This window comes from Perognathus longimembris, chromosome 2 (assembly GCF_023159225.1).
Source record: "Perognathus longimembris pacificus isolate PPM17 chromosome 2, ASM2315922v1, whole genome shotgun sequence".
In the NCBI taxonomy this organism is placed as follows: domain Eukaryota; kingdom Metazoa; phylum Chordata; class Mammalia; order Rodentia; family Heteromyidae; genus Perognathus; species Perognathus longimembris.
The window spans coordinates 116,765,844-116,792,990 of record NC_063162.1 but is presented as its reverse complement, the minus strand read 5'-3'; the positions used below and the strand labels follow the sequence as shown (position 1 = coordinate 116,792,990).

At 38.8% G+C, this 27,147-nt stretch overlaps 1 protein-coding gene across 4 annotated transcripts in view; it reads left to right on the top strand.

Moving 5' to 3' along the window:
- Cdk6 (cyclin dependent kinase 6) overlaps window positions 1-27,147 on the top strand; it is a 189,861-nt gene that overhangs the window by 71,774 nt on the left and 90,940 nt on the right. For all 4 annotated transcript variants that reach the window (XR_007210085.1, XM_048340027.1, XM_048340028.1 and 1 more), the window contains exon 4: window positions 14,305-14,472. Coding sequence is in view for 3 of the 4 variants with exons in the window: in XM_048340027.1 (XP_048195984.1) it covers window positions 14,305-14,472 (168 nt within the window). In the remaining variant the exon portion in view is untranslated. The remainder of the gene's footprint in view (window positions 1-14,304; window positions 14,473-27,147) is intronic.

Sequence of the window (27,147 nt, the reverse complement as noted above, 5' to 3'; positions counted from 1 at the left end):
GCTGCAGAACTAGCCCCTACTCCCTGTGAGATGTGGAAAGGAGGTGCAGAAGAGATTAAAAGGATCTAAAGTGTAGGTGGATTATAGCCAGGGGAATCTAGCATGCCTATACTGAAGAATTACAAGTTTGGTTTTTTTTCTCATTTGATGTAATGTTACAAAGTCAACTTGAATCATTAATTCTATATGTATAGGTAGGAATGGAATGTCGGATATAGTATATGTATAGCTGCCCTCTGTGGATCCCAGGAAGAATATATCAAGTAGATTTGGGGACATACTATAATACTTACAGACCTAAAAGCCCAAAAAGCAATGTCTGCTTATTTCATCTGCTTACTGGATGTTGTAAAGGTCCCTGGCAACAGGACCAATGTGGTTATTGCTAGCCTAAGTTTAACTTCTCTGACTTTCAGTCTTCCCTGTTTTTTACAGATACAGATAAAAAATATGCAAGTCAAATGAATTGAACTACTTTTATATACAGCCTAATATCCTCATGTAATTTCAAAACTAAAGACCTGGTAAGACCCAGTGCTACACCCAGAAGCTCCATGTGAAGATAGAGGCATACTAATACTGTATAAAACTGTTATCAAATAGATTTTATAACCGGTCAGTGACCCACCAATGTCACTTGATCTGTTTGGTGTCCCTGATGGCTTTTTTCCCTCTTGCTTGGGTCTTTATTGACTCTTTATTGTCATAAATGACAAAGTCCATTTTGTGTTTCCTTCCATCACTTATTTGATGATAATGTTAAATTGCCTGGATTGCTATTAAAAACCTTTAGAGTCTCTGGAAAGTTAAATCCTATGAACTTTTGTTTGCAAAACTTCTAAATATAGAACACACAATATACCATCATACATTTAAGGAATTCATTTTAGGAATTTTCCATTCTGTATTGGAACACTTAAAAAGTGAAAGCCCTGAGAATAATATAGTATATTTAACATCTGTGTATTTCCCTCAGATCTCAGTCATCATGTTTTCTGGATTGCAGTTGACATATTGAAACACTAATTCTTGAAAGTACTTTAATATATGATGTATTTATGATGCATTAACTTTTATTAGCATGCGTCAAAAAGAAACAAAAGAGCTAGAGCAACAAAGAAATTCCAGTTTTATACCTGATTTATTCTGTAACCCTTTATGAAGAATGTTTGAGCTACTTGCTAAGTAAATAGCATAACACATAAGACAGGCTTAAAGATTGCTTAAAATTTTGAAACAGAAAATAAAATGTACAAAAAAACACCATGTATGACAAGTGTATGGCAAATGCTGGGTGAGTGTTGCAGATGACAGGTACTGTAAGAATTCAGAAGATGGAAAAATAAGGACTGGCTTCTTGAGAAATGTGGCAATTTTATGGGACTTTGAAGATGTTATTGTGAAACATGAGTGATAGGAGCCAGCAGAAGGTGAGAGCTAGACACCATTAAGTTGTGAATATCCAGAGAAATGAGGATCAGACGCATTGTAGGCAAGGAAAGAAACAGGCTTGATAGTGGAAGGCCCTTGGAAGTATTTGTAGACATGGGTAGATGCTGATACTTTCTGTGTGTTTTAAGCTGACTACCACTGTTCATTTAAGAGATAGATTTGTCAAAGAGACAGGTCATTGGTTTGAGAATGAGATAAACAGGGTGTGTAGCAGGGTGGTCATGGTAACTAAATGGCAAGAAATGAGAACTTGTGAAGAACAACTTGACAAGACTTGATTACTTGTTGTCCAGAGAAGGAAATACATAAGTAGAGATAGGAATTGTCAGTTTGGGAAAGAAAGTGATATTTTCATTAGTCTTTGCCTGGAGTAGGAAAATTGTATATCTAATAGTGTTGTAAGAACTTGCTGTGGCAACTGCTTAGGTCTAAGAAACCATAGAGGAAGAGGAATTTAAGGTAGGAAAAGATGGATTCCATAATATAAATCTAGTAAAGTCAGTGCTAATCTTGGTGGGGCATGGTGCTACACATGGTAATCCCAGCTAGTAGGAAGGAAGAAGGATTTGAGAGACTAGCTTACAAAGATTTGTGATACTCCATCTCCCAAAGAATGCTTACAAAAAAAGGACATGACTCCAGTTGATAGAGCACTTGCCTAGCCTGCAGGAAACGTGTGTTTAATCCCTAATACCACAAATAAACAGGTAGATAGACAGACCTATAGAAAAACATTGACTCACAGCTATGAAAAGATGCCCACCCACCTCACTATAATCAAAGAAAGGAAAAGTACAATGATAGTAAAATATTTTTCCTATTCTACTAAGGCAAGCAAAAAAAAAATAATGCCAGGTACAATAAATGGGTGATTTTATATGTTACTGGGAATATAAATTGATATAACACTATGAAGGCAATCTAGCAGTACTGACTAAAATTCATACATATTCAGTAGCATTTTAAGTTTTCAAAGAAATTCTGGCACAAATATAAAAGGTGGCATGAAAAGTTTGCTGTGGCACTAATTCATCACTCACTCCTAATTTCCTTTGTGGTGCTAGAGATTGAACCTAGAGTCTCACACATACTAGAAAAGCAGCCTAGCATTGAGCTACATTACAACCCCAGTGCATTAATTGTAATGGAAAACCATTGGAATTAAGATAAATGTGTATTAGGTGGCTGAATAGGACATGGCCCTATATGGAATACTGTGTCACAGCTAGAAAGAATGGTGTAGGTCCATGAAAACTTATTTGCAAGATCTCATGGTGAGTGGAAAGGAGCCAGATTTAGAACTGTCTGTTTTCATTTATCTGAAGAGTATGTCTGTTTTTCTCAGCATTTATAGACTCAAGAAGAATATACATAAGCCAAGCTTAGAGAGACAAATGGTGCATGTTTTCTCTCATATGGGGAAGCTAGATTTAAACTACACCAAGACATGATAAATTATACAAGACTCTAGGCATTCACATACATTGAGACCACAGGAGGATATTCTTAGGAAGGAACACAAAAGCACAATGCTATGTGTCTCTGATCATATAAAATATTTATCTAAATGAAAAAAAGGATATACAACAAACTGATAGTAGGGGCTTCTTCTAGGTGAAAGTGAAGTGGGTAGGAAGTAAATTATCAGATTTTAGCAAATCAAAATACAGACTGGTCAGTCCATTTGATTTTCAAATAAACAACTTTTTTGTTTGTTTGTCTTGTGTAGTATTTGAACATGTTTACACAAAAATTATTTGCTGTTTTACTAAAATTTGAATGTGGAAGTTTGTGTTTTATCTGGACACATTAATAAGTGGTAGCAAGTATAATTTCAGCTTGAAGTTTGTCATAACATAAATGTATCCATGTATACTTTGTGTGATAACAAATGATATTCACACCACGTGTATATGTAAAAGATGTACTAAACACTAGAAGTTAGTTTGCTTTGAGAAATGGCCTTAATAACTTACTTTCATTTTCATACTAGAGAGTATTGGTAAACCAATAGATTAAAGAATATTACAGCCATACAAGATTTTTATCTTTGAATATAAGAGTACAATATTTATTGCAATTCATTCTTGAAAATTACTGAGAATAGATTAGAAATGTTCCCACCATAAAAGGACAAATGAGGTACTACTTGGTAATAAAATTTAGCATTCCCCAATGCATAGAACTTTGAAATATCACATTGTACATGATAAATGTAGATTGGTTTTTACTTGTCACTTTAAAAACTTAAATTGGAAAAATAGATTCATTGGATACATATTCTTCCCTAGGATGTATATCCGCAACTGGGGATTTAAAAAAAAACAACAACAACAAATTGCAATTAGTATCTTTAACTAGGTATAGCTTGTTGAGATAATGCAGAATTGTTTAACATTTCTTAGAAAGTAACATGTCATTTCCTAGAAACTTTGTCTTTATAGGACTTTTTATTTTACATTCTTTATCAGGGACTTACTAAACTTTATAGTTTGAAAATGTTCATAAAAGGAATGTTAGAGAAAGAGAGAGATAATATGTAATTTTAACTGACAAATTCAAAAGAACACACAAAAAAAGGCCAAAAAAAACCTTACAATATTCCTACCACCTTTGACACTAGACATGGAAAAGCAGAATTTTTTTTTCTTCTGTTTCTTCATCTAAACTTCCTACACCCAGAAGTAAGCTGACTCTTCTGTAAAACATTTTTATTTATGTTCAGGGTATTCAATTAAATTGAAATTGAAGATAAAAATAAATAATATTTTCACAAATATGCCCTGCATATTGGTATACCCTTAATCTTAAAACGTATTTTTGTCTGAAATTCAAATTTAATTAAGTGTCCTATGTTTTATCTGACCACTCAGTTTAGATATAATTACACATATATAAACATAAACATATACTTTCCTTTTATCAAAATAGAATCACATTTTGAATTCCCCTAAGGCTTTTTCCTTTCACTATCAATTTATTTAGTTTACATGTTAGAATTACTAGTACTTCTAATGGCTGCTTGATATCATATTGTAGATACATTCAGCTGTCTGTTGCTATAACAAAATACCAGAGATATAATCACGTTTTGGAGGTTCAAGTCCATGATTGATTGGCATTGTTGCTCTGGGCTATGGCAGTGTAGCTCCTCACAGTGCAGAGAATATGGTAGAGCAAACTCTTTACCTCCTGACAGCTGAGCTGCAAAAGGAGAGGAGAAAAGCCAGGCACAGGTGGTTCATGCCTGTAATCCTAGCTACTCAGGAGGCTGAGATCTGAGGCTTAATGTTTGAAGCCAGGTAGGGCAAGAAAGTCCAAGATACTTACCTCCAATTAATCACAGAAAAACTCCAGAAGTGGCACTGTGACTCAAGTGGTAGAGTGCTAGCCTTGAGCAAAAGAAGCTCAGGGACAGGGCCCAAGCCCAGAGTTCAAGCTCCAAAATTGGCAAAAAAAAAAAAAAAAAGTGAGAAAGGGGGTGGTGGGGGGTGGTTATACATAGCACTATCCCCTTTTGAGTGCATAATCCCAGTGACCAAAAACATCCCCCAGAGCCCCTCTTCTTAAGTCCAAACTATAGGGTATATCATGCTTTATTTGACTATTTCTATCGGATGGTTAGGTATTTTATGTTTGTAGGGTTTTGTGTGTGTGTATGTGTGTTTTAATAATATTTTTGTTTATGTGGTACTGAGGAATTGAACCTAGGGCCTCATGAATGATAGGCAAGCACTCTAACACTAAGCCACATTCCCAGCCAAGTTTGTGTTTTTTGTACTTTCAGATAAATAGCACAGAACCTCTTGGATTGACTAAACATAAACTATAGTGCTGTTGGTCTGCATTGTGAGTGTTGAGTAGAATTATAGGTCTTTTTTGGGAGTGTGCAAATTCTGGGGGTTGATCTCAGGGCCTGGGCTCTATCCCTTACCTTTTGTGCTCACGGCTAGAGCTCTGCTCTGTCACTTGAGCCACAGCTCAACTTCCAGATTTTTGCTGTTTTTGCTGGTTAATTGGAGATGAGAATTGCACAGGCTTTCTTGCACAGGCTTGGCTTCTAACCATGATCCTCAGATCTCAGCCTCCTGAGTAGCTAAGATTACAGGCCCGAGCCACCAGTTCCCAGCTATAGGTCTTTTTTTTTGGTAAGTTCTAGAGAGAGGTTGGGTATGTGTATTCGAAGATATTTGTATGTTAGGGACAAAGTATTGGAAGGAACATTCTAGGGAAAGGGAACAGCATTGCAAAGATAAAATAAACAATGTTACCTTGAGAGTATAATCATATCATAAAGTACCTTAGCCCACACTCTTTTTTAAGTTTTATCTTCATGTTAGAGTGAGCGGTAGAGAATTGTATATGCGTCTTATTTACATTTTAGAAATATCACTTAGCACTGAGAAGAAAATTTGAAGGATGGATAAATCTAAAGGCAGGAGGTAGCTATGCTGAGACACCAGTGCAATAACCTAATAAGCAAGAGATACCAGCTAGCAGCCTGAAGGAAAAATGGAGGATGATTTTGTGATACTCCCAAAGAGAATGCCTCAAAAAGCTGCCTGAGTTTTAGGTAGGCCAAGAAAAGACCTGAAGTCATATTTAAGAGAACAACTAGCTCAAGTTCCAGCAGCCTGCATTTTAGAGAGGGATAACCTTAAACCCCAAGTAGCTCCTGCTGCACAAATGAGCCTGGCGCTCAACATCTGGACTAAGATTTTTCTGGCTGTGGTGATGCCTGCACCCTTCCTGTGGTGATGCTGATTTTACTATTAACCTGTTACATTCTTCTTTTTAAGAAAGTCCTAAGTTAACAAACTGAAGTCTCATGGTCGCCTTGGTAGTTTGTTGCTCTTTAGTTCCATTTGGCTCTTGGCCTCCATGCTTTTCCTGAGTAGATGTGACCACCCAGAGCCTCTTCCTGTAGGTTGAAGAAATTATTAGTGAGAAACATATGGCGCTCCTTCCCCTGGAGATACATTTGCTGCCTCTGTCCTAGCAAGCTTCAGCTTCAAAATTCAGTCTTTGCAGTAACATGAAATAAAAAATTCTGAAGTGCTGCCTCTTCAGAGTCCCCATAAACAGCTGTGCAGGCAGCTCTACCCCAAATGGATGACACGTGCAGATGTGTTTCTGGGAGGAAAGTACAAGTGCTCTCCGGGTGTTGTTTTTAGCTTCTCACTGCTGCAAGGGTGTCTTTGCTTTTTCAAGGAAGAGGTACACTGTGGTAAGCAGTGTTTTATGACCCATAATAAAATCCCTTGTAAAGACCATTTTTTGACCAAATGAAGCTAAGTGTTCTTTTCAAAGTCCTCATTTGCTCCTCTCCCCCCCTTGCATTGGAATGCAGACAGTTCAGCATTAATGAATAACATAAGGAAATAATGTCACAAACTCTAGTTCTTATTTGTTAAGCTGGGAAAGCAACTCGAGTTAATTATGTAAGAAACTTTGCAGTAATTTTGTCCCTATTTGGTAGTTGCTTCTGAATATACATGTCCATTAAATAAAATTTGACTTTATATTCTTAAAGTATATGATTGTTATCCTATGAAAGTCCCTAAAGGATAGTTTGAAGGAATCTTGAAGTCAGAGGTCCCCAAAGAAAAGTCCTTCTAGTCTGGTTTTTAAAAAAATGACTTAGAACCACCTTAGAAAGTTAGGTTGCTTACAGAAAGATACATATAATGTATTCCATGAATAATAGCAGATGATTTCTAAGCATCCTTCCAGACCTAAAATCTTTAGACTTCCAAATGAAGAGTATGCAACATAACACCTGATTTAATTAAAGTAATATTAATCATTTTAAAGATCATGTCCTATAGTGTGTACATAGTTTTGTTTCTTAACCTTACTAATGAGTTTTGGAATGATGGGAGGCTTTTGTGTGCTAAGTGCAGAAAACTAGGTAAATGTGTGCAGAGACTATTGCTATAAAGTAGGTACCAGTTCTAAGCCATTACCCACACTGGAAGGTTCACACAGTTTTTCAGTCATAACAATTATTCTAAAGAAAGTGTTGTCCCCACTTTACAAATGGGGGAAAAAAAGGTTAGAGGCCAAGGAAGGAGGTTAAGCCACAAGCCAAGATCACACCTAGCATGTGGCATGAAGATGGAGCAGAGCTCTCAGAAGATACCCATTATAGTTGACTTGTGGAACCACCAAACTAACCTATTTCATTTATCTCCACAATTAACTTTCCCCATCTCCTGTCTATTCCCTATGTTACAATATCAATAATAATATGCCATTCTTTTATATTACCACCCACTGACTATAAGATAAGATACCATGAAGTCCCTTTATGTGCCTAGTAATAAAGCCTTTGGCAGTGTGGCACCATTTAGCTGAGTACCCAGGATCTGGCCTGATGGGGCTATGACTGGTCTCCAAACATTTAAACACTTGCCTCTCTAAAGTCTTTGCTAATGCTGTCTTCCACGCCAGAGGCTTCTCACACCAAACTGGATACTAGTCCATTCCCAGCATGGCTGTTCCTTCCTTCCTGATGCTTGCTTAGTGCCTGAAGCACCTGTGTCATCTGCAATTGTTGCCACATACTGACTTGAAGTTCATAGGTGTGTACTTATGTCCTTTCTTCCTATTAAAATAGGAACTCCTAAGGCCTCTTGCCTCCCAGAATAATACCCCCTAACACAAAGTCTTATACATTATAGGAGTTTCATAGTTCTTTCAGATTTTGTGTGTACTTTACAATATATCAAGGACTTAAGTATCCAAGATTCTACTTAATATGGTATGTGTGTGTGCATCTACACACACACATACATACCATCTCTCTCTATATATATATATATACATATATATAATATAGATAACAGAAATGTATAACCTTATGTTTAAATCTCTCCTTTCTGAGGTTAATTTTGTTTTATAGATAGGGAAACTAAGGCCCACAAAAGGTTTTGAATGAACAGCCTTAGATTATTGAATTTATGAGCAGAGATTCATAACCAACGCTATTAGCTCTAGATACAGCTTTTTTCCCCTTTTAAATCAAGCTGCACTCAAAAATGGAAAAATTGCATGTCACATGAGATTATACTTGTCCGTGAGGAAGTTTTTTATATTTTTGTACTTTCACTTAGCAAGCATTCAATAAATTCTTAGGGAATAACTCATGAGCCACAATGCAGTATCATAGCCTTTTTGCTGAAGGAAAGACATGGGAATGAGTTAACTCCTGGACACAGAGCAAGAGCCAAAGTGATTTTACTTCATTTTAACATCATCTGTAAGATCTATCACGTCAAAGTAAAAAACCCACAAGATTTCTCTGTATGCCTATGGGGGATACAAAGATTGCATCGCATTTCTGTTCCTCATGAATTTCAGCGTATCTGAAAAACTGTTGGCAGTTTAAAAACAAAAACAGTCAAATGCACAATTAAAAGGAGGTGGACTCGAGCAAGACGGTGGTCCTCTTCTTCCTGCTATATTGCATATAAAGCAGTCTTTTGAAGTCTTGTTGCTGTTGGAATTGATCAGGAGCTGTCAAGTTTTGAAGCAGAGTGGAAAGTGTGCATAGGCAGGAAGCTTGATGCGATGTCCGCCATCCAGGTATATTACCTAAGTGCAGTTCGAAATGGCTAAGATCTTCAGGGAGTGAATGAACCCACCCAGGCCACCCTCCAAGACTGTGGCTGCAGTGTTCGCTGTGTCATTTCTGAGGTAGCAATGTTGTAGTACACGTTATGGGAGAACTGGGACTAGAACCAATGAGTCCATTTCTGAGTGTATCTAAAGGAATGGAAAGCAGGGTTGTAAAAGATGATTGAGGCCTGGGAATATGGCCTAGTGGTAGAGTACTTGCCTCATATACATGAAATCCTGTTCTATTCCTCAGCAACTTATAAACAGAAAAAACTGGAAGTGGCGCTGTGGCTCAAGTGGCAGAGTGCTAGCCTTGAGCAAAAAGAAGCCAGGGACAGTGCTCAGCCCCTGAGATCAAGCTCCAGGACTGGCCAAAAAAAAAAAAAAGATGATTGATTGTGTACTCGTGCTCATAGCAGTATTCTTCATAATAGCCTACACATAGAGTCAGCTATATCAATCAATGGGTGAATAGATAAACAAACGATCATGGAGATGTTTTGGGATGTTTTTCAGCCCTATGAAAGAAGTTGTAGCATATGGATGAGATAATGGAATATTATACTAAGTGAAAAGAGTCACCCAGAAAGACAAACATGGTATGGTTTAACATATATGAGGTATCCAGAATAGTCACATTCATAAAAACACAAAGTAGAATGGAAGTTTCTGGGGCAGAGGGGAAGGGGAAATGGGGAAATCATAGTTCAGTGGACATAGAGATCTATTTTGTAACAAGAAAAAGTCCTGTAGATCTGTTACACAATAATGTGGATATACTTAGTACTGAGCATGCACTTGATATTGTCTGAGATGTTGAATTGTTTGTTAAAAGTATTTTTACCACAATTTAAAAATTTTTAAGTATATGTATCAATAGTAAGGAAAAAAGATCTTGGGGTTGACTCCTGTTACTCTCAAGTAGCCTCTGCTTGCTTGATGATTTCACCATCATCATTTATGTGTTGGCTCGGGTGACTTTTACCTTTCTTCCTTTAATCATAACACCTGCCTTAATTCAGTAAGTTATCAATTCAGTGTAAAACAAAACAACACTCTTTTTAATAGATTTAGGCCCTAGACTCCTTTAACTCTTTTAACTTCTTCTTTGGGAAACAAACAACAGTATGGAGACATTGCTGTGGAAAAAAAATTTTTTTTTGAGACAAGGACTTGTTAATGTAGCCCAGATTAGCCTTGTGATCCTTCTCTTTTAGCCACCCGGATGCTGGAGTGTAGATGTATACCACCATACCTACCTCTGTAAAATTTTTTTTTTTTTTTTTTTTTTTTTGGCCAGTCCTGGGCCTTGGACTCAGGGCCTGAGCACTGTCCCTGGCTTCTTCCCGCTCAAGGCTAGCACTCTGCCACCTGAGCCACAGCGCCCCTTCTGGCCGTTTTCCATATATGTGGTGCTGGGGAATCGAACCTAGGGCCTCGTGTATCCGAGGCAGGCACTCTTGCCACTAGGCTATATCCCCAGCCCTCTGTAAAATTTTTTATAACAGATTTGAAAAGATTGGTGCTTACAGATCATAGGGATTCTACAAGTTGTATATGTCTTTAGAAGTTTAAATCAACTACTATGTATTTTTTAAATTAAAACTTGGAGGATGTGACTACATTATTCAGCTTAGCTAGATATATCTAGATATCCATACTTGTTATTTTTAAGCTGCCATTTCTGAGATTTTCTGTGTGATGTTGGGTGTTTAGTGTTTGTGGCTAGAATATAGAGTCTTTTCCTCATTAGAAAAGCTAAAAGCCCAGGGAGGGCCAGTGGCTCAAATTGTCACCCTGTCCCTTCTGGAGGCTGAGATCTGAGAATCACAGTTTGAATCAGCCCTGGGCAGGAAAAGTCCATGAGACTTTTATCACCATTTAACCAGCAAAAAGCCCAAAGTGGAGCTATGGTTCAAGTGGTAGAACCTTGAGGGGGGAAAAAAACCAACCCCAAACCTCACAACCTAAAGGACAAGCACCTAGCCCCTTGAGTTCAAGCCTGAATGAATGCAGGTATCAAAAAAAACTTGAGGTCAGTTTTTAATTTGTATATTTTGGGTTTTAAAAGGCAAGAGGATGAGGGTTCTGGAACAGGTAGAAACAGATAGATCTTTAAACATTTCTAGTATGCAGACACAGAGGTCCAAAGTCTTTGGCAGGGAGTTGCCAAAGATAGTGTCCTACCTCAAATCACCCTGAGCTGGACTTCATTTCACCTTATTGTCCTCCAAGGTCATGTGTTTTAGAAAGATAAGTAAAGGTTCCAAGTGACTACCTACCACAAGTATGACTAGATGCTGAAACCTTTTGTACCAGAACTTTGCTTTGTAACATAATAGGGGAAACTTTTAAACCTGTGTTTAACTTAAAGAGCTTTACTTGGCAGTATCCCTAGTTTCATTGCATTGCTTCACTTGAGTTACAGGGAAATATTTTAAGTCTTTTATAGGAAAGATTAATTTAGATTAAAATCTTGGGAAGCTGATGTAAAGGTATGTCTCATGATACTGTAAACTGAGATAGAACAGATAATAAGCTTAGGTAGAGAATCCTTTGAAATGTCTTTAATCGAAACATTTCTAAGAAGCAAAGGTTTGGTTTTGTTTTTTTCTTCCTTAGTATTTATTCATATTGTTCTCTGGAATTGGGCCCAAGCCCTGTTCTGAGATGTGACTAAAATTTATAATGATAATTCTTAACTTAGAATTAACTTATCTTCTAGGCATCAAAACTTGAAATCAGTGTTAGTGCATTCATGTGGATTCCTGTGCTTGGAGTGATGTTAACCAAGTCACTTTAATCTACTCTAGCCTTTAAGCAAAGGGCAGCTAGACCCACAGTCTGAGTGCCAAAATAGCACAACTAATAATAATGATTATGGCAGAGCCCAAGGAGGAAAACTATGCAGCTATTAAAAATCATATTGCATGAAAAATTTACAGTATTGAAGACATTTATTTAGATGGCAAAATATTCACAACAAACTGTTTGGAAGCCACAAAGTAAAATATATACAGAAATATCATTTTTACCTAAATAGATATTTTAGTTATCTGTACAAATACGATAATATATACAATTTTTTAAGATAAAAAGACCTATAAAATTGTTATTTATTAGTAAAGTTTTCTCTGTTCTCTAGTGAGCTTTTGAGTGATTTTCTTTTACTATTGACTTAATAGGTTTTTTGCTTTAGGTATATATGCATTCATTTTTATCATTTTTTTTTTTTTTCGCCAGTCCTGGGCCTTGGACTCAGGGCCTGAGTACTGTCCCTGGCTTCTCTTTTGCTCAAGGCTAGCACTCTGCCACTTAAGCCACAGCACCACTTCTGGCCGTTTTCTATGTATGTGGTACTTGGGAATCGAACCCAGAGCTTCATGTATACAAGGCAAGCACTCTTGCCACTAGGCCATATTCCCAGCCCCTGTCAATTTTATAGTTACAAAAATATGGAGTATTTGCTATCTAAATAAACACAAAAGCAACACACTTTTTTGACTCTTGATTCAGGCTTCTTATAAATTTAGATAGGAATTTTTAGTCATTGAGATTTAAAAATTTTATATTGCTAATTGGCAGCTTAAATTGTTTGAGCACTGTGTCATGAAGCAAGCAGATCTGCACTACTCAAAAAGGGAGGTGCTTAGTATATATAGGAAGCTAAAGATGATGCGCTAGCACGACATTACTTTAAGTTAGTCATGCTTTTTTTTTTAAAGAAATCCAGTGCTTACAAGATGTGTGCTTATGTTTCTAATAAAGATGTATTTGGCACAGCAGCAGATGATTTTTTTTAAAGTATTCTGTGCTTCATTTTCACACTCCTGTTTGCTCGTTTCCAGTTGTTTGACCTGCAGTGGTTCCCTGGCCAATGCAGTTCTCCTTCAGGGTGTTCATGTCTGGCAGCTTAGAAGGAAGAGACAACCCCCCCCCCCATCCCACCCCTGCTCAGGATGTCCACGGAGCAGGTCTCAGGCGTCCCATTTACCTGTGCCATGTGTCACTGCAGTGTCTGTCCTAGATCTTGATTCACATGGACTTTTAGAGCAGTTGCTGCATTTTCTTCCAGTTGTTTGCAACTCTGTCTCCCCCAGGAAACAGGACGCCTATCATGGCAGTGACCATCCTAATAATTACCATCTGTTCAGTGTTCACCAAACACTGTGCTTCTACTCGGCATACATTGCTCCATTTAAACCTCTGGTTACTAGGAAAATTAAACGCTGTCTTTTCCAATTGATGGGCAAACTAAAGCTTCGGTTTTAAGCAAGCTAGGACCTGAAGCAGAGCTTCAATCTGGAGAAAGAACCAAAGGGGTAAACCAGCAAGGAAAATGCTATGCTATGTTGTTCTTGGTAAACTGGTTTAGTGGTGCATCTCATGAATATGTTTGTCTTTTTTTTAGTCTCTTCTGCTGTGGATACCCAATTATTTTTCCAACTCTTGTATGAAGAAAATGCATTTATTCCTCACCCTCCCCGCCCTTTCTTATATACCATTCTCACATATTGGGAGTGAGGAAAGTCACTCCTAGTAATTCTGAATTTCAGAAGGCCACAATAGTATGCTCAATGTCTTAGAATGTGTCTCTTGACTGGACCCAAGGCACAGGAGGTAGAGAACCAGTGGAGCCAAGAGCAAGGCTCCTGAGATTGACCCCTCCCCCCAGTACCATAAGAATTAATAAATAATTTGTTTCTTGTTATTTTGGGTTCATTATTGAACCAGCTTCTACATATCAGTTTCTTGCGCTCCCAGTGGGGTGGATTAAATGAGTCACTAAGGAAAAGCTGCTTAAAATGGTGCTTGACTCATAGTGACTGCTCAGTATTAGGCACTATAAAAGCAGTGATCACCCTTAATAATAATCATATTCACCTGATTTTAATTTTAGGAGTTATATTAAACAATATAAAAGTATATGAAGAAATGCACCTCCCTCTGGTCTCTTTTTATTTCCTCTACCCAGCATTAACCACTACCAACAGTTTGATAGATATCATTCTAGAACATTTCCTGTGCCATTAAAAAGAATTATAAATTGTCCCTTCATTAATAAAATCAGGTTGAGAGTGAAAACTATTATAGTGCTATTGAGAGTGGAGACTGTATTTAATTAGTACTTAGCAACTCTGCAAAGTACTAAGGATTCAGCAACAGATATGAACTTGAATCCAGTTGAAATTCTGTTTTGAGTGTTTACTAATTTGTTATTGTTTTGTTTAGGATATGATGCATCAGCTTCTCCGAGGTCTGGATTTCCTCCATTCTCACCGAGTTGTGCATCGCGATCTGAAGCCTCAGAACATTCTGGTGACCAGCAATGGACAAATAAAACTAGCTGACTTCGGTCTTGCCCGAATCTATAGTTTTCAGATGGCTCTTACCTCAGTGGTGAGTAAGACAGTGCTGTCCTTTTGTTCAACTCATTTTTCCTGTTTCTGGATGACCAACTGCCCCTTTTTGGGCTCCTAATGATATTACTGGCCTCAGGTAGTCATGGTCTGAATGTCTTGGCACATTTTTATATAGCAGTGGGTAAGATGAAAGCGTTCTGCTTTCAACTACAGGCACATCCCGGCCAGGTTTGTTGTGAACGGGACTCATTGCAGTAATAGCCTATTGCATCTTAGCCATGAGAATGGAATCAGTTACAAGTTTCCAAATGCCTTTTGTCATAACCACTCTTTTCAGAGCTGAACACATATGATAGGTGAAAATGCACAGCTCAAGGTCAGTGTAGGTCTAGAGGGTGCTAGGAACATTGATCTGTCTGCAGCATCCTAGCTTGAGAAGCAGCCAGAGTGCTCAGGTAAAGCTGTGGTCCCAGCTGTAAAGAAGGAATTAAATTGACAGTGAACTTGGATAACCTTTAATTGCCATTTGGGTTCAAGACTGAACCCAGTGGTCCTGTTTTAACAATAATCTGTTCATTGTCTCATTCCAAACCATTGAAGCTAATAACTTTGGCTAGCTCTTATTTCTCCTTATAGTTCATTGTGTCTGAGAGGAATATTTGTGAAAATCTGCACCTTAGGTATAAAAAGAGCAGTCTGAGAGTAGGTATTAATTACCCTCTTTTTTAAAGTTCTTTTTTATTTACAGTGAATTCATGCCCTGATACAAAAAGGCAACCAGAGTTCTTTTGCTATGCTACTTTTCTTTTATATTTCTGTGCTCTTTAAGTACTTGTGCAAAGGAGTTACCATACTTTTTTTAAAGCAGGAGGTTATTGCTTTGGATCCCGTTGACTGGTGAAGAAAACTATGGAGATGTTGCCTTCAAAACACTGTTAAGTCCTAAGTAAAAAGAGTTCTGAGCCTTGAAGAGATTCTCAGATCGGGGGCAACACTGGCCTGAGTAGGGGGCATGGTTGAGAAGTACATATATGGTGACCTCACAGTGACAGTAACAGTGACTACTTCTGGCATGTGGGCTGGTGTTATGGTACCTGAGCTGACCTGACCATAAATAGGGTCAGGTCAGGGGACTCGGTCACAGGAAGCTCCCAGTCCCAGGCACTTGACCAACAGGTTCAGTAACCTATAGGTCAAGTGCCCACCCTTGTCTCTAGGGATTCAGGAACACCCATCACCTGGGATGGGACTTCCCTTCCTCTAGGAATTCAGGCACACCTATCAAGACAAGATACCAGATAGTACAAATGACCATATGACCAATGATGGCGCTGGCCAGATCCGACCTCTATATTACAAGGGTACCCAAATTCCAGTCATGAGTCAATTGAAAAGTAGAAATTTAGGAGAAAAGTTAGAAATTCTATAAGATATGTAACTTACTTGCCTGGGGGGTGGGGGATGGGGAGAATCTAATTTACCAATATGTTCTGTTATACCCTGTCCTTCTGTCCTTCTCTGTACCCCTAACTCAATAGAAATGCTGCAGCCCACACAAGAAAAGCTCTTCACATTGTCAATATCATAGACTTTATCCACGGCATCAGAATTTCTCCAGAGGGTTTGTGTTGCTATTGTTGAAAGATAAATCCTTACTCTTTTCCTCTTTGCCCAGCATGTACCAGTACTTTCTAAAGCACAAGTCGATGTTTAAAGGAGCTTTGGGTGGAGTGAAGCAAACCCTTGTGTTCTTATATAATCACAGGAGAAAGGGCTGAGTCTGTGTGTTTCCCCAGTGGGAAGGGTGAGGTAGGCTTTGGGCTTCCCTAGGAAGTTATTGCTGCATGTTGTTTTGGGGCCCTGGGGAGCAGTTTGAATAGGCTTTGTGATCCAGGAGAGTGGTGGGGGTAGGGGCCTCTGAATACATTAGTTGCAGGAGGATAAGCTATCACTAAGCTGGATACCTTCTTTTCATCCTCACTCCCAAGAAGGCACTAATAACCATAAATAAAAACAGGAAACCTAAGTTTTTAATTTTTTTTTTGGCTGATTAAACTTGAAAAAATATAGCCCAGCCTGTGAGCAGCATCAGTTAACATTCCCATTCTTGCTGAAAGTTGGATGGTCTTAACAGGAAAATATAGACCAATTATTTCAGCTTCAGAGAAAAAGGAAAGGCAAACATCAATACGTGATTTTTTTTCAGGGTCTAGTTTGTACTGTTTGTTTTGTATTTCCTATGGTGACATTAAGTAAAAGATGTTCACAGCTGGGAAAGACTTTATTTGAATTGATAGTTGGAATTTCATGACAGTAATAAATAAGTATGTCTCCTATAAGGTACTGCATGTTTTAAATTTTATATATTTTCTCTTGAAAAATCCACTTAATATAGTAATGCTTTGATTCACACTCATGTAAAAACTTAGAATGGCAGTTGTTTGGACTGAACTGGGATGTATTTTTAGTATCTCTTGAAGAGACTACACTCCACTTCCTGAAAATACACATTTTTCAGTAGCTTATGTCATACAGGAACTGGGAATTAACTTGATCTGTGGAATGGCAGAAGAATCACAATTAACTGACATCTTAACTACCCTGAGAAATGTCAATACATTACTTGCTCTCAAAGCCTAATTCAAATCTCCCTTTCTAGTACCTCATGCAGGAATCAGTCCTTCTTTCCTGCCTCAGTTTCTAGAGTGCTGTCTTTTGATAGTATTGCTTTCTGCTTTACTTGTGATTATTTGGGGATTGTATTATCAAGCTGAAGTCACTTGAAGCCATTTGCTTGCGTCTTATTCAGCTTTATTTATTTTGATAGGCTTTTAGGGTGTTTTTTTTTTTAGCCTTGGGGAACATTCCTTTATTTAGAATTGGGTATTGAAAAAGCATAATTGTCTAGTTTATGCTGTAATTGTACATTCCACTTCATAGAATGAGTGAATCAAGTTAATGAACATATCAATTACCTTCAATACCTGTCAATAGCCCTTCTATCTAATTAAGACTTTGTACCCACTGACCAGTGTCTCCTCACTTCTCATAACTCAGCAGCCACTGGCAACTACTATTCTCCTCTCTGCTCCTGAGTGTTGAGTCTTTCAGCTTCCAAGTAGAAGTGTGAACAAAGCAGTATTTGTCTTTCTGTGACTCTGTGCTATCCTCTGAAAGCCATGTTCAAACTCATCCACATGTACGTTTACAGTTCAAGGACAAGCTCATACTTTAGACCTAACATCTATATATGAAAACACATGCCAGACCATATACATATAAAGCATACATATATAATCAAACTGACTAAAGTATGGCCAGTCTGTGGAGGGGAGGATTCTAATAGTGTCCCTTCAGGAAATATTTTAATCAGTAAATTGGCACTGTAGGGATAAGCCATTGAGTGATAAAAATTGAGAGAGTTACATATACATTCAACGCTTTCATATTCCTGCATGGTTACCTGGTCATACTAAGCTGAAGGACTTACTAAAACATTTACCTTCAACTATCAGCCCATTAAGTACACCATCATGCTGATGGATTCTTTGACAGGTATTCAAGTTCAAAGTCTTGGACATTAGTCTACATGCTGTAGCTAGATCTCATGTGAGACTATCAACTCAAGTTCTTTGCCTTACATTTAGAGCAGTTTTCTCTGCTACCTCATGAATGCATGAACTGTGTGAAGTGAACTTCCTGTCTTGAACAGAAAGCTGTAGACACACAGAAATGTGGCATGTTGTAATTCTACTTCTTATTTGAAGATATTTTTACTCCACTGAGTTTTAGTATTAAAGAGGTTTTATATTCTTCAAAGATAGCTTTCTCCGAATAAAATGTGAATTATTAGACAACTTGTGTTTCTATCAGTCTGTGTAAATATATGTACATGTAATATAATACATGATTTTTTTCTGTTAGGATTATTGGTACTAGCTTGTATGCTTATGGTCTTTCTAAAAGTGTCTCAGTGTTCTCAGATACAAGCTAGTCATTTCAGGGGCAGATGCAAGTGTTACCCTGATGTATCACCTAGTTGTTCCAAACTTCCAAAGCAGCATGTTCTATGCCACCATTCCTGGACAGGTGAGCTTTTCAATCATCCTAGTGTGTAACCCTTTGTATTCTAATATATGTTATTTTATATGCACGTGCCTGTGCATGCACGTATGTGTGCATACTAGTCCTGGGGCTTGAACTCAAGGCCTGGGTACTGTCCCTGAGCTTGAGCCACAGATACACTTCTGGCTTTTTGGTGGTTAATTGGAGATAAGAGTCTCATGGACTTTCCTGCCTGGGCTGGCTTTGAACTGTGATCCTTGGATTTCAGCTTCTTGAGTACTCAGTAGCCATTAAGAATATAAAGTAGCACTTGACTCTTTTATATTTTCAATAAAAAAACTTATCCTTTTTTTTCCCCAATTCTGAAGTTTGAACTTGGGCCCTGGTACTTGTTAGGCAAGCTTCCACCTCTTGAGCCATGCCTCTAGCCCTTTTTCTTTACTTTTTAGATTGAGTCTCATACTTGTGGCTTGGGTCTGATCTCAGACATTGACCCTTCAACCTCTGCCTTCCACATAGCTAGGATTATAGGTGTATGCTACCTTACCCAGCCCTTCACTCTTATTGTCATAAATAAAATATATTATATTTGTTGCTCTTTTTTGGTAGCAATTAGCTTGTGATGATAGTCATGAATGTGTGCTGTAGTTGTAGCTAGAGGTGATATATACCTTAAGGACAAGTGTTTAGTTTGTCCCTATTTGATAAGTTGGGACTGATTTCAAGGTTAAAGTATCCATTTGATGTCTGCCTTGCTGGGCCTCCAGCATAACACTCAGATGTCTTTAGGGAATATTGGATTCTTGGTGTTACATATAAATAGTCATGTATGTATGTACCTGTACCCATACAAAAGAAAGGCTAATGCTTAGTTAGTTGAGGCTTAGTTGAGGTAAGGTCTTGTTATACATCCTAGGCTGGCCTAGAACTCCATAATTAGTTCAGACAGGCCTGGAACTCAGGCTTCTTCTGCTCCAAGTACCAGGATTATACATATATGCTACCCTAGGTAGCTCAAACATCTAGCTCTTAAAAAGTCATAGGATTAAGATATAGATGGAAGCATTGTGTGCTTTAGACCTAGGGAAGAGGAGCCTGCTGGCCTGGGTCTCATGCTTTTGGGAAACCTGTGCTGTAGTGTTCTCCCTACATCATCCTTCATGGGACACAGAACCCAGGGTGCCAAAAACACATTCCCTGACTAAATTTAAGTGGCTTATCCTTCCTCCTGAAGCAGATTTTGCCTTGTATGCCCCTCTCAACCTAGGTAGAGAGCCGAATTGTGCACAGGGACTGCCCTAGAGAATGCATGTCCACTCTCTCATGGTTTAAGAAGTAGTTAGAAACCAGAACAGAGAGCCCACTATATACCTAGCACCTGACATTGGTTTTTTTTTCAGAAAAGTTTCCTGGAGATTGTGTAAAAACAACTTCTGTATCCTATAGTAAGCTATGAGATCTGTGGATTGATTACCAAAGAGAACAAGTAAGAGGAAAGTCTTTCAGTTGCATGTGTAAGTGCTATGTAGGACTCATGATCATGCGCTTCTGTAATCTCTGTTGACAGTGTTTCAAGATATTCACTACAATGACTGAGGACTAACTAAAATTATATTCAGTTATTCTGAAGCCTTTTCTGAGTACTTCCCATTAAAATGTAGCATGTGATACAGTTCATTCCTGTCTGTCAAGTAATGGAGTCTTAGTCCTGGCAGTCCCAGTGATTCTGATTGACAGGAAGCCCTGGGACCAGCAGCTTATGGAGGGATTGATCTTCATTTAAAAGGGAACTGATAAGATCCCATTTACCACAGGTATTACAACATTTGGATTACAACTTTTGCCTCTAACACTAGGTGTTTTTTGTTTGCTTGTTTGTTTACCTCCTCTGTGTTGGTGAAACTCAGTTGTGGTAAACACTAAAAACTTTTTTTTTTTGCCAGTCCTGGGCCTTGGACTCAGGGCCTGAGCACTGTCCTTGGCTTCTTTTTGCTCAGGCTAGCACTCTGCCACTTGAGTCACAGCGCCACTTCTGGCCATTTTCTGTATATGTGGTACTGGGAAATCGAACCCAGGGCTTCATGTATACGAGGCAAGTGCTCTTGCCACTAGGCCATATCTCCAGCCCCTACCAAAAACTTTTTGAATCCAAGTAAAACCTTTACTTTTTGGTATGTTTAGGGGAGAAAATTAACAAAATGGAGCTGTGGCTTTCAGTCAACAAATAATGACTGATCAGTTTCCATGTGTCCAACACTGTCTATGAAGCTGGGAGATGATGATAAACAAAAATGGGCAAAGTCTTTGCTGTCAAGAGCTTGGAAAGCCAGGCCCTGGTGGCTCATGCCTGTAATCCTAGCTCATCAGTAGACTGAGATCTGAGGATCCCACTTCAAAGCCAGCATGGGCAAGACAAATCTGGGAGACACTTACCTGCAATTAACAGACAGGCAAAATGGCAGAAGTGAAGGTATGGCTCACGTAATAAGCACTAGCCTTGAGCAAAAAAAAGCCAAATTAGAATGTGAGGCCTTGAGTTCAAGCCTCACTACCTGCCTAAACAAGAACAAACAAACAAAAACCCAGAGAGCGTGAGAGCAAACGTGGGGAAGGAGTACTTAAGATCTGAGTAAAATAATCACACAATGAAATGTACACTTAGAAACAGAGGTAAATGCAATAAAGGAAAAGGATATGGTATGTGAGGCCATGTGACCCAGGAACCTGCTAAGGCTTGGGGAGTCAGGAAATCCTTACTGCTTCCAGAGTCCCCAGCATCCTCCCTTTTAGAACCTGTCTGGATGCCGGCCCTGTGGATGTGTGCTCAGAGCACTCTGTGCCTGTTGTGTATGTGTTTGGAATAGCTCATTGTACGGGACCCAGTTGGCACCGGCAAGTGACAAAGTGAAGTAGGACCAGAGATCGGAGAACAATGTCATCTTTTACAGGAGAAAAATAAATTGTTTATGCTTGTTTCCTCTTCGTGCATGTTTTATTTACTATGGAGACCTGGCAAAGTTTGTGCCTCAGCTTGGGCAGCCGAATTGCTCCCACAGAAGCCTCCAAGGGCTGCCAGTGCATACTGAATAAATCAAACCAAGAGCATTACATGAGTATAATGGAAAAAACCCAAGCCCTGTCGCCTCAGCACCTCAGCTGAAAGTGCAGGACACACCTCTGAAGCAGGAAAAGCTCCCGTACCTCCCTCCCGGCTCAACCTCTCACCATGACACAACCAGGTCTGTTTTGTTCAAACTTGCAGTTGCCAGTACATATTTCATAGCTAACAATGGAGTGTTTGTGCCGGTTTCGTTTTCACTTTCACCACTGAGGGAAGTAGAACACAATGGGGCAGTGCACAGAGATGGGAACAGGACACGTTTTCTTTAGGATTCCCAGGGCTGGCTACGTGGAAAATGCCAGAGCCAATATAAACATGCAAACCCATCTCCGGTGTGGCATTCTCTCAATGGTCATAAAACATTCCGAATTAGCATCTGATAGGTTAACTCTGCCTCCCAGGAAAGGCAAACATTGATGCCCACTGAGAGAAATTTCTCCCATGTAGAAAGAAAATGAATCCTGTATAGAAGGCTGCTGTTAAGTGGACACACACGTACGCATGCACGCGTGTTCATGCAGGTATCTAATTACACCAACTGTGTTGGTGAACTGAATCAAATGACTGCTCTCCTTGTTTATAAAAGATAGCCATTCATTTGACTCACCTAATTCTAGCTCCTTCATAAATGGTCACTGTTGCCAATTAGTTCTGGATGTGAACACTTGAACTGTAATTCTTCTGCCTGAGGATGTTTTCTCTAAGGGAGCACTGTGTGTTCCTCACTCCCTCTGTACACTTTCAGCCAGCATATCCTACCAAGGTGTAGAACAGATAGGGTCGGCTTGTCATCTGGCTTTTTTAGAACCCATTATAAACACTCCTTACAGTGCCATTCTAAACACAGAAGCCCGAGTCCAAATTTGAGTGTAAAGATCAAACACTAAGATTGGTAAGACCAAATGTTAGAGAAGTTACATAGGCAAAGGTTCCAAACGATGACAAAATGTTGTTGCTGCTTATCTTGAGAATTTTGTTGTTGTTGTTGTTGTTGGGTTACAATACTGGGGTTTGAACTACTAAGCCACCCTACTGCACAGCTCCATTCCTTTGTTCACAGTAGTTATTTTTGAGATAGGTAGGTCTTGCTTCCTGCCCAAGTGTGTACCTGGGCTGTGTGTGATCCTCATGTTTTTCTCTTCCACTGGTTGCTAGTATGACAAGAAAGTGCTACCACACTCAGCTTCTTGAATTAATTTGGAGTCTCATGGATTTGCTACCTAGGTTGGCTGGAAAGCCACTATCTTCCTGATCTCAGCTTCCCATGTAGCGAGGACAATAGGTATGGACCACAGAGCCTAGCTATTGGTTGAGATGGAGTCTCGTGTATATATCAAGCTGACCTGGAACCATGATTGCCCCAATCTCCACAACCTGAGTTCCTGATATTACAGGCATGAGCCACCAGTGCCTAACATTTCTTCAACTTTTTTTTTTTTTATCTTATCAGTTATGGGGCTTAGGCTTGGGTGCTGTCTCTGAGCTTTTTTTGTTCAAGGCTAGCACTCTATCACTTTGAGCCATCACTCTGCTTCTCATCTTCAGGTGGTTAACTGGAAATAAGAATCTCACAGGCTTTCCTATCCGGGCTGGCTCTGAACCACAGTCCTCACATCTTACCCTCCTAAATAGCTAGGATTATAGGCATGACCCACCTGCCCTTGGCCTCTTTAACATTCTTACAGGAATCTGCCTCCTATGCTAAATCCAGGGGCTTGTCTGAAGAATTTTAATGAGATAGTTTACTTAACTCAAGCACTGTATTCTTTTTATACTTAAACTATGAGGCATGGTCTTTGGAATTGAATATAAAACAATGTGTCTATAACTTGGATTTTTGTGTCCTCTTCACTACTTGGGATATGTAAGCTCTTGTGGTTTTAAATTGAAATTGTTACAGACTTTCAATTGGACATGACCTTTCTTTTTTAAATTTACTCAACCCAAATTTGGAATAATTCAGTTCTTCACAGTGCCTTCTGTGGATGGGAGGGAGAGAAGGAAGGAAGGAAGATAGGTTCCATCTTCCCTGTTCTCCAGTGCCTAATAAATGAATTCCAAGGCTGGGTGTAATGGCTCGTACCTGTAATCCCAGTTACTAGAGAGGCAGGGGTTGGAAAATTGGAAGTTTAAGGCTATCCCAGGTAGCAAGACCCCATCTCAAAATAAGCTGAGCCAAGTGATGCATATGTCTGTCATCCAGCTACACAAGAGACCATATTTAGGAAGACGGAAGCCTGAGGCTGAACCAGAACAAGAGTTTAAGAACCTACCTGAAAAAAATCTTAAAGTAAAACAAGAGTGTGTGTGTGTGTGTGTGTGTGTGTGTGTGTGTGTGTGTGTGTGTGTGTAGGGCAAGTGGAAGAGTACCTGCCTAGCAAGTCAAATCCCTATGTTCAAGGGAGAAAAGAAAAGAATAAATTCTAAACTCTCTCATGGCATACAGTTGTTTTACAGTCTAGCTCCATTTTCTTTTCTATCTTCCCATCTGAAGATAACCTCTGTGCACATAAACACATATTACTTTCCATCTATCATCATCAAACATCTCTATTCTTTGAACTTAATTGTTTCACAACTCTTCTTTCACAAATGAATCGATGAACACATTTTCAACTCTGTGCTTTCCATGTTCCTTGTGTCATTGCATCATCAATTATAACCACTTAAAGATTTTTTTGTATTTGTTTTAGACGCAACTTTCAGCTGGTCTTCCCACTTGCCTGCGTCACTCCCTGATAATAACTTGAGCTCTAAGGCAGTAACATTTACACTTTGGATATCTGTCTAAGCAGCCATTCCTAGTCTTCAGAGGATCAGTATTTTGTTTCATCCCTTCTGTTCAAAGATCATATACCTTCCTCCATCTCTCCAACTTGTGTATTTTATTTCCTGTGTGATATACTTGTACTTAAAAACTAGGACTTCTTGGGATAGTTAAAGGAAACAAGATATCTCAGAAAATGCTTCTACTGTAGAGCCTTTTATTTAGTCCATTTGAGTCCTTGAGATTAGGTATGTGTTTCTGTTCATCTGTACAGGTCTCTCCAAAAGCTAAGGTCACACTTGTAAATGATTATTTTTCTAATGCTGGATTTTGTCTTAATTTTATGGACTTTTTGTTACTTTGCCAAATTTGTCTTTAAGTGATGATCTTGAGGTGGCTGAATCCTTCCTTTATTGCCCCTGCTTCCAGATTTCCTTTACTATAGAGATTGAGACACAAGGTGAGGGATATTGTTGCAATCAGCATCTGTAAGAATAATAATGGTTTTTAAATCCTCATAAATGTGAATATGAAACTTGACATTGGACTGCGGTGAAATAATCTACCTTCAAGTCTCAAGCAAACATCCAAGTGAAAGAAGTGGAAAGCGTAGGAGAATTTCCTTTAGTACTGCTCATATATTTATTTGAAGGCTTGGCAAAATCTAAAAATGGGGCTGTAAATTTAACAGCTCAACCATAAAAAACCCAAAATAAGGAATAAAAAGCCCTACTACTCCTAGGTTTAGATACTAACATATAAAGTTACAAACATTGTTTTCTTCTGCTGTCTTAATGTCTAAAGCCATCCTTCCTTGTCTTCCCCATTTTTATTTTGATTAATTATTTCTTAAAGGTTACCAATGCTTTGAAATGTGTAGAAGTATTTTCTGAGTACTTGGCTGATCTACTTCAGTTGATAGATTTCATGGTAGTGTTAAATACTGTCTGCACCTTATGTAATGCTGGGTAGTTTCTGTGAGGTAGGGACTGCACATGGTATCAGTTCTTGTGGGAAAATATGCTTCAGTGGCTTACTGGCACTGGTTTTGGAATGTGGCATTTAAATGTACCTTTTTACAGTGGGAAAGAATTCTGTCAAGAATAAACAGTCTGACCTTGTTAAATGGGCCAAAGTCTGTCTGTAACCTAGTTCCAGAAAACTAGCTTTTACTAGTTTAGAAAAGGCAGATTAGGAGAAAGAAAAAATAACTGAAACATTTGTAGTGCATAAAAAAAGGTTACTATCAAGAATGTAAAACCAATTCCTAAACTGATGGTCTTCCCATATATTCATGAACATTTCTTTACCTTACTCTGAAACTCCATTTTTGCAGAATAGATGAAAGATTAAGAGTACAGTTAATCAGAAAAGCAGATGTCCTCTTTTTCCTGGAAAGACAGGACTGGCTTACAGAAGGGAGTAGTCAGAGCAGCCATGGAACATGGACTACCATAGGAAACCAGAAGGCTTGGGGAGATGAAGGAAGAGTGTACAAACTGCCAGCTACTTCCCCATTACCCACAAGTCTGTGTATTTTAAGCTCAGGAATGCGACATTTGTTCCTAACATTTCTCTCTCTCCCTGCTTTCCCACTTGCTCCCATGTCAGCCATTTACCTGATGATCTAGACTTTTATCCTGCTAGCAGCAAGACATGAGAGCTGTACCTCCATATCATGGGACATTGTTGCCCTGTGCTCAGATGGCCTTTGTTCTCCTTAGCTAGCGAACTTACTCTTTGAGGCTTAGCACACCTCTCTAAAAGCTGCCTGACTCCCCATGATTGTTCAGCAGGTCCCTTTCTGGGCACTTGTGATGATTTGCCCGTCACAGAGTAGCACTGACACTCATTTCAGTACTTGAAATCCCTTGCAAGTCCTTGGTTAGTTGCTCAGAGAGTGGAGAGACAGAGAGACAAAGACAGAGCGAACATAGTGAGAGAAAGGAGGGAGAGAGAAACAGAGATAGAGGGAGAGACAGAGAAGAGAAAAGGGCTGAGATCTGGAAGAATGCCTTTCCCTAAACACTGACTTTCCTAAAAGGTGCATGAAATTTCAGCACCTGAAATCTCATTCATTGTATTACTTTCCTTGTATTCATATTTAGATCATATTCTGGAAAAACCAAAACTTTATGCTTTTTTCATACACATATGCCTGGTTGATTGGTTGAGTATTGTCAGTAGAATGGAATCCATCTCAGTGTTACTAGTTTCTTAAATGTCAAGTAATTAATTTATCAATATTAATTTAGGAAACATTTTTAGTGGAGATATAGTAGAAACCAAATCTTAGGCTCTAAGAAACTATATAGCTCTAAAAAACACAAAACCTAATATTTTGTGTGTTGTGTGCCACGGAGCATACACAGGCTCGCATATATTCTAGACAAGTGATCTACCTCTAAGATACACTGACATCCTCCCCCAGAATTACATACATTTTTTAAAATGGATAAAATAACTAATGAGGGGCTGGGGATATGGCCTAGTGGCAAGAGAGCTTGCCTCGTATACATGAGGCCCTAGGTTCGATTCCCCAGCACCACATATACAGAAAACGGCCAGAAGTGGCACTGTGGCTCAAGTGGCAGAGTGCTAGCCTTGAGCAAAAGGAAGCCAGGGACAGTGCTCAGGCCCTGAGCCCAAGGCCCCGGACTGGCATAAATAAATAAATAAATAAATAAATAAATAAATAAATAAATAAATAAATAAATAAATAATGAAGTATTTAACCAGTGAGCTTGTGGCAAAGCTTT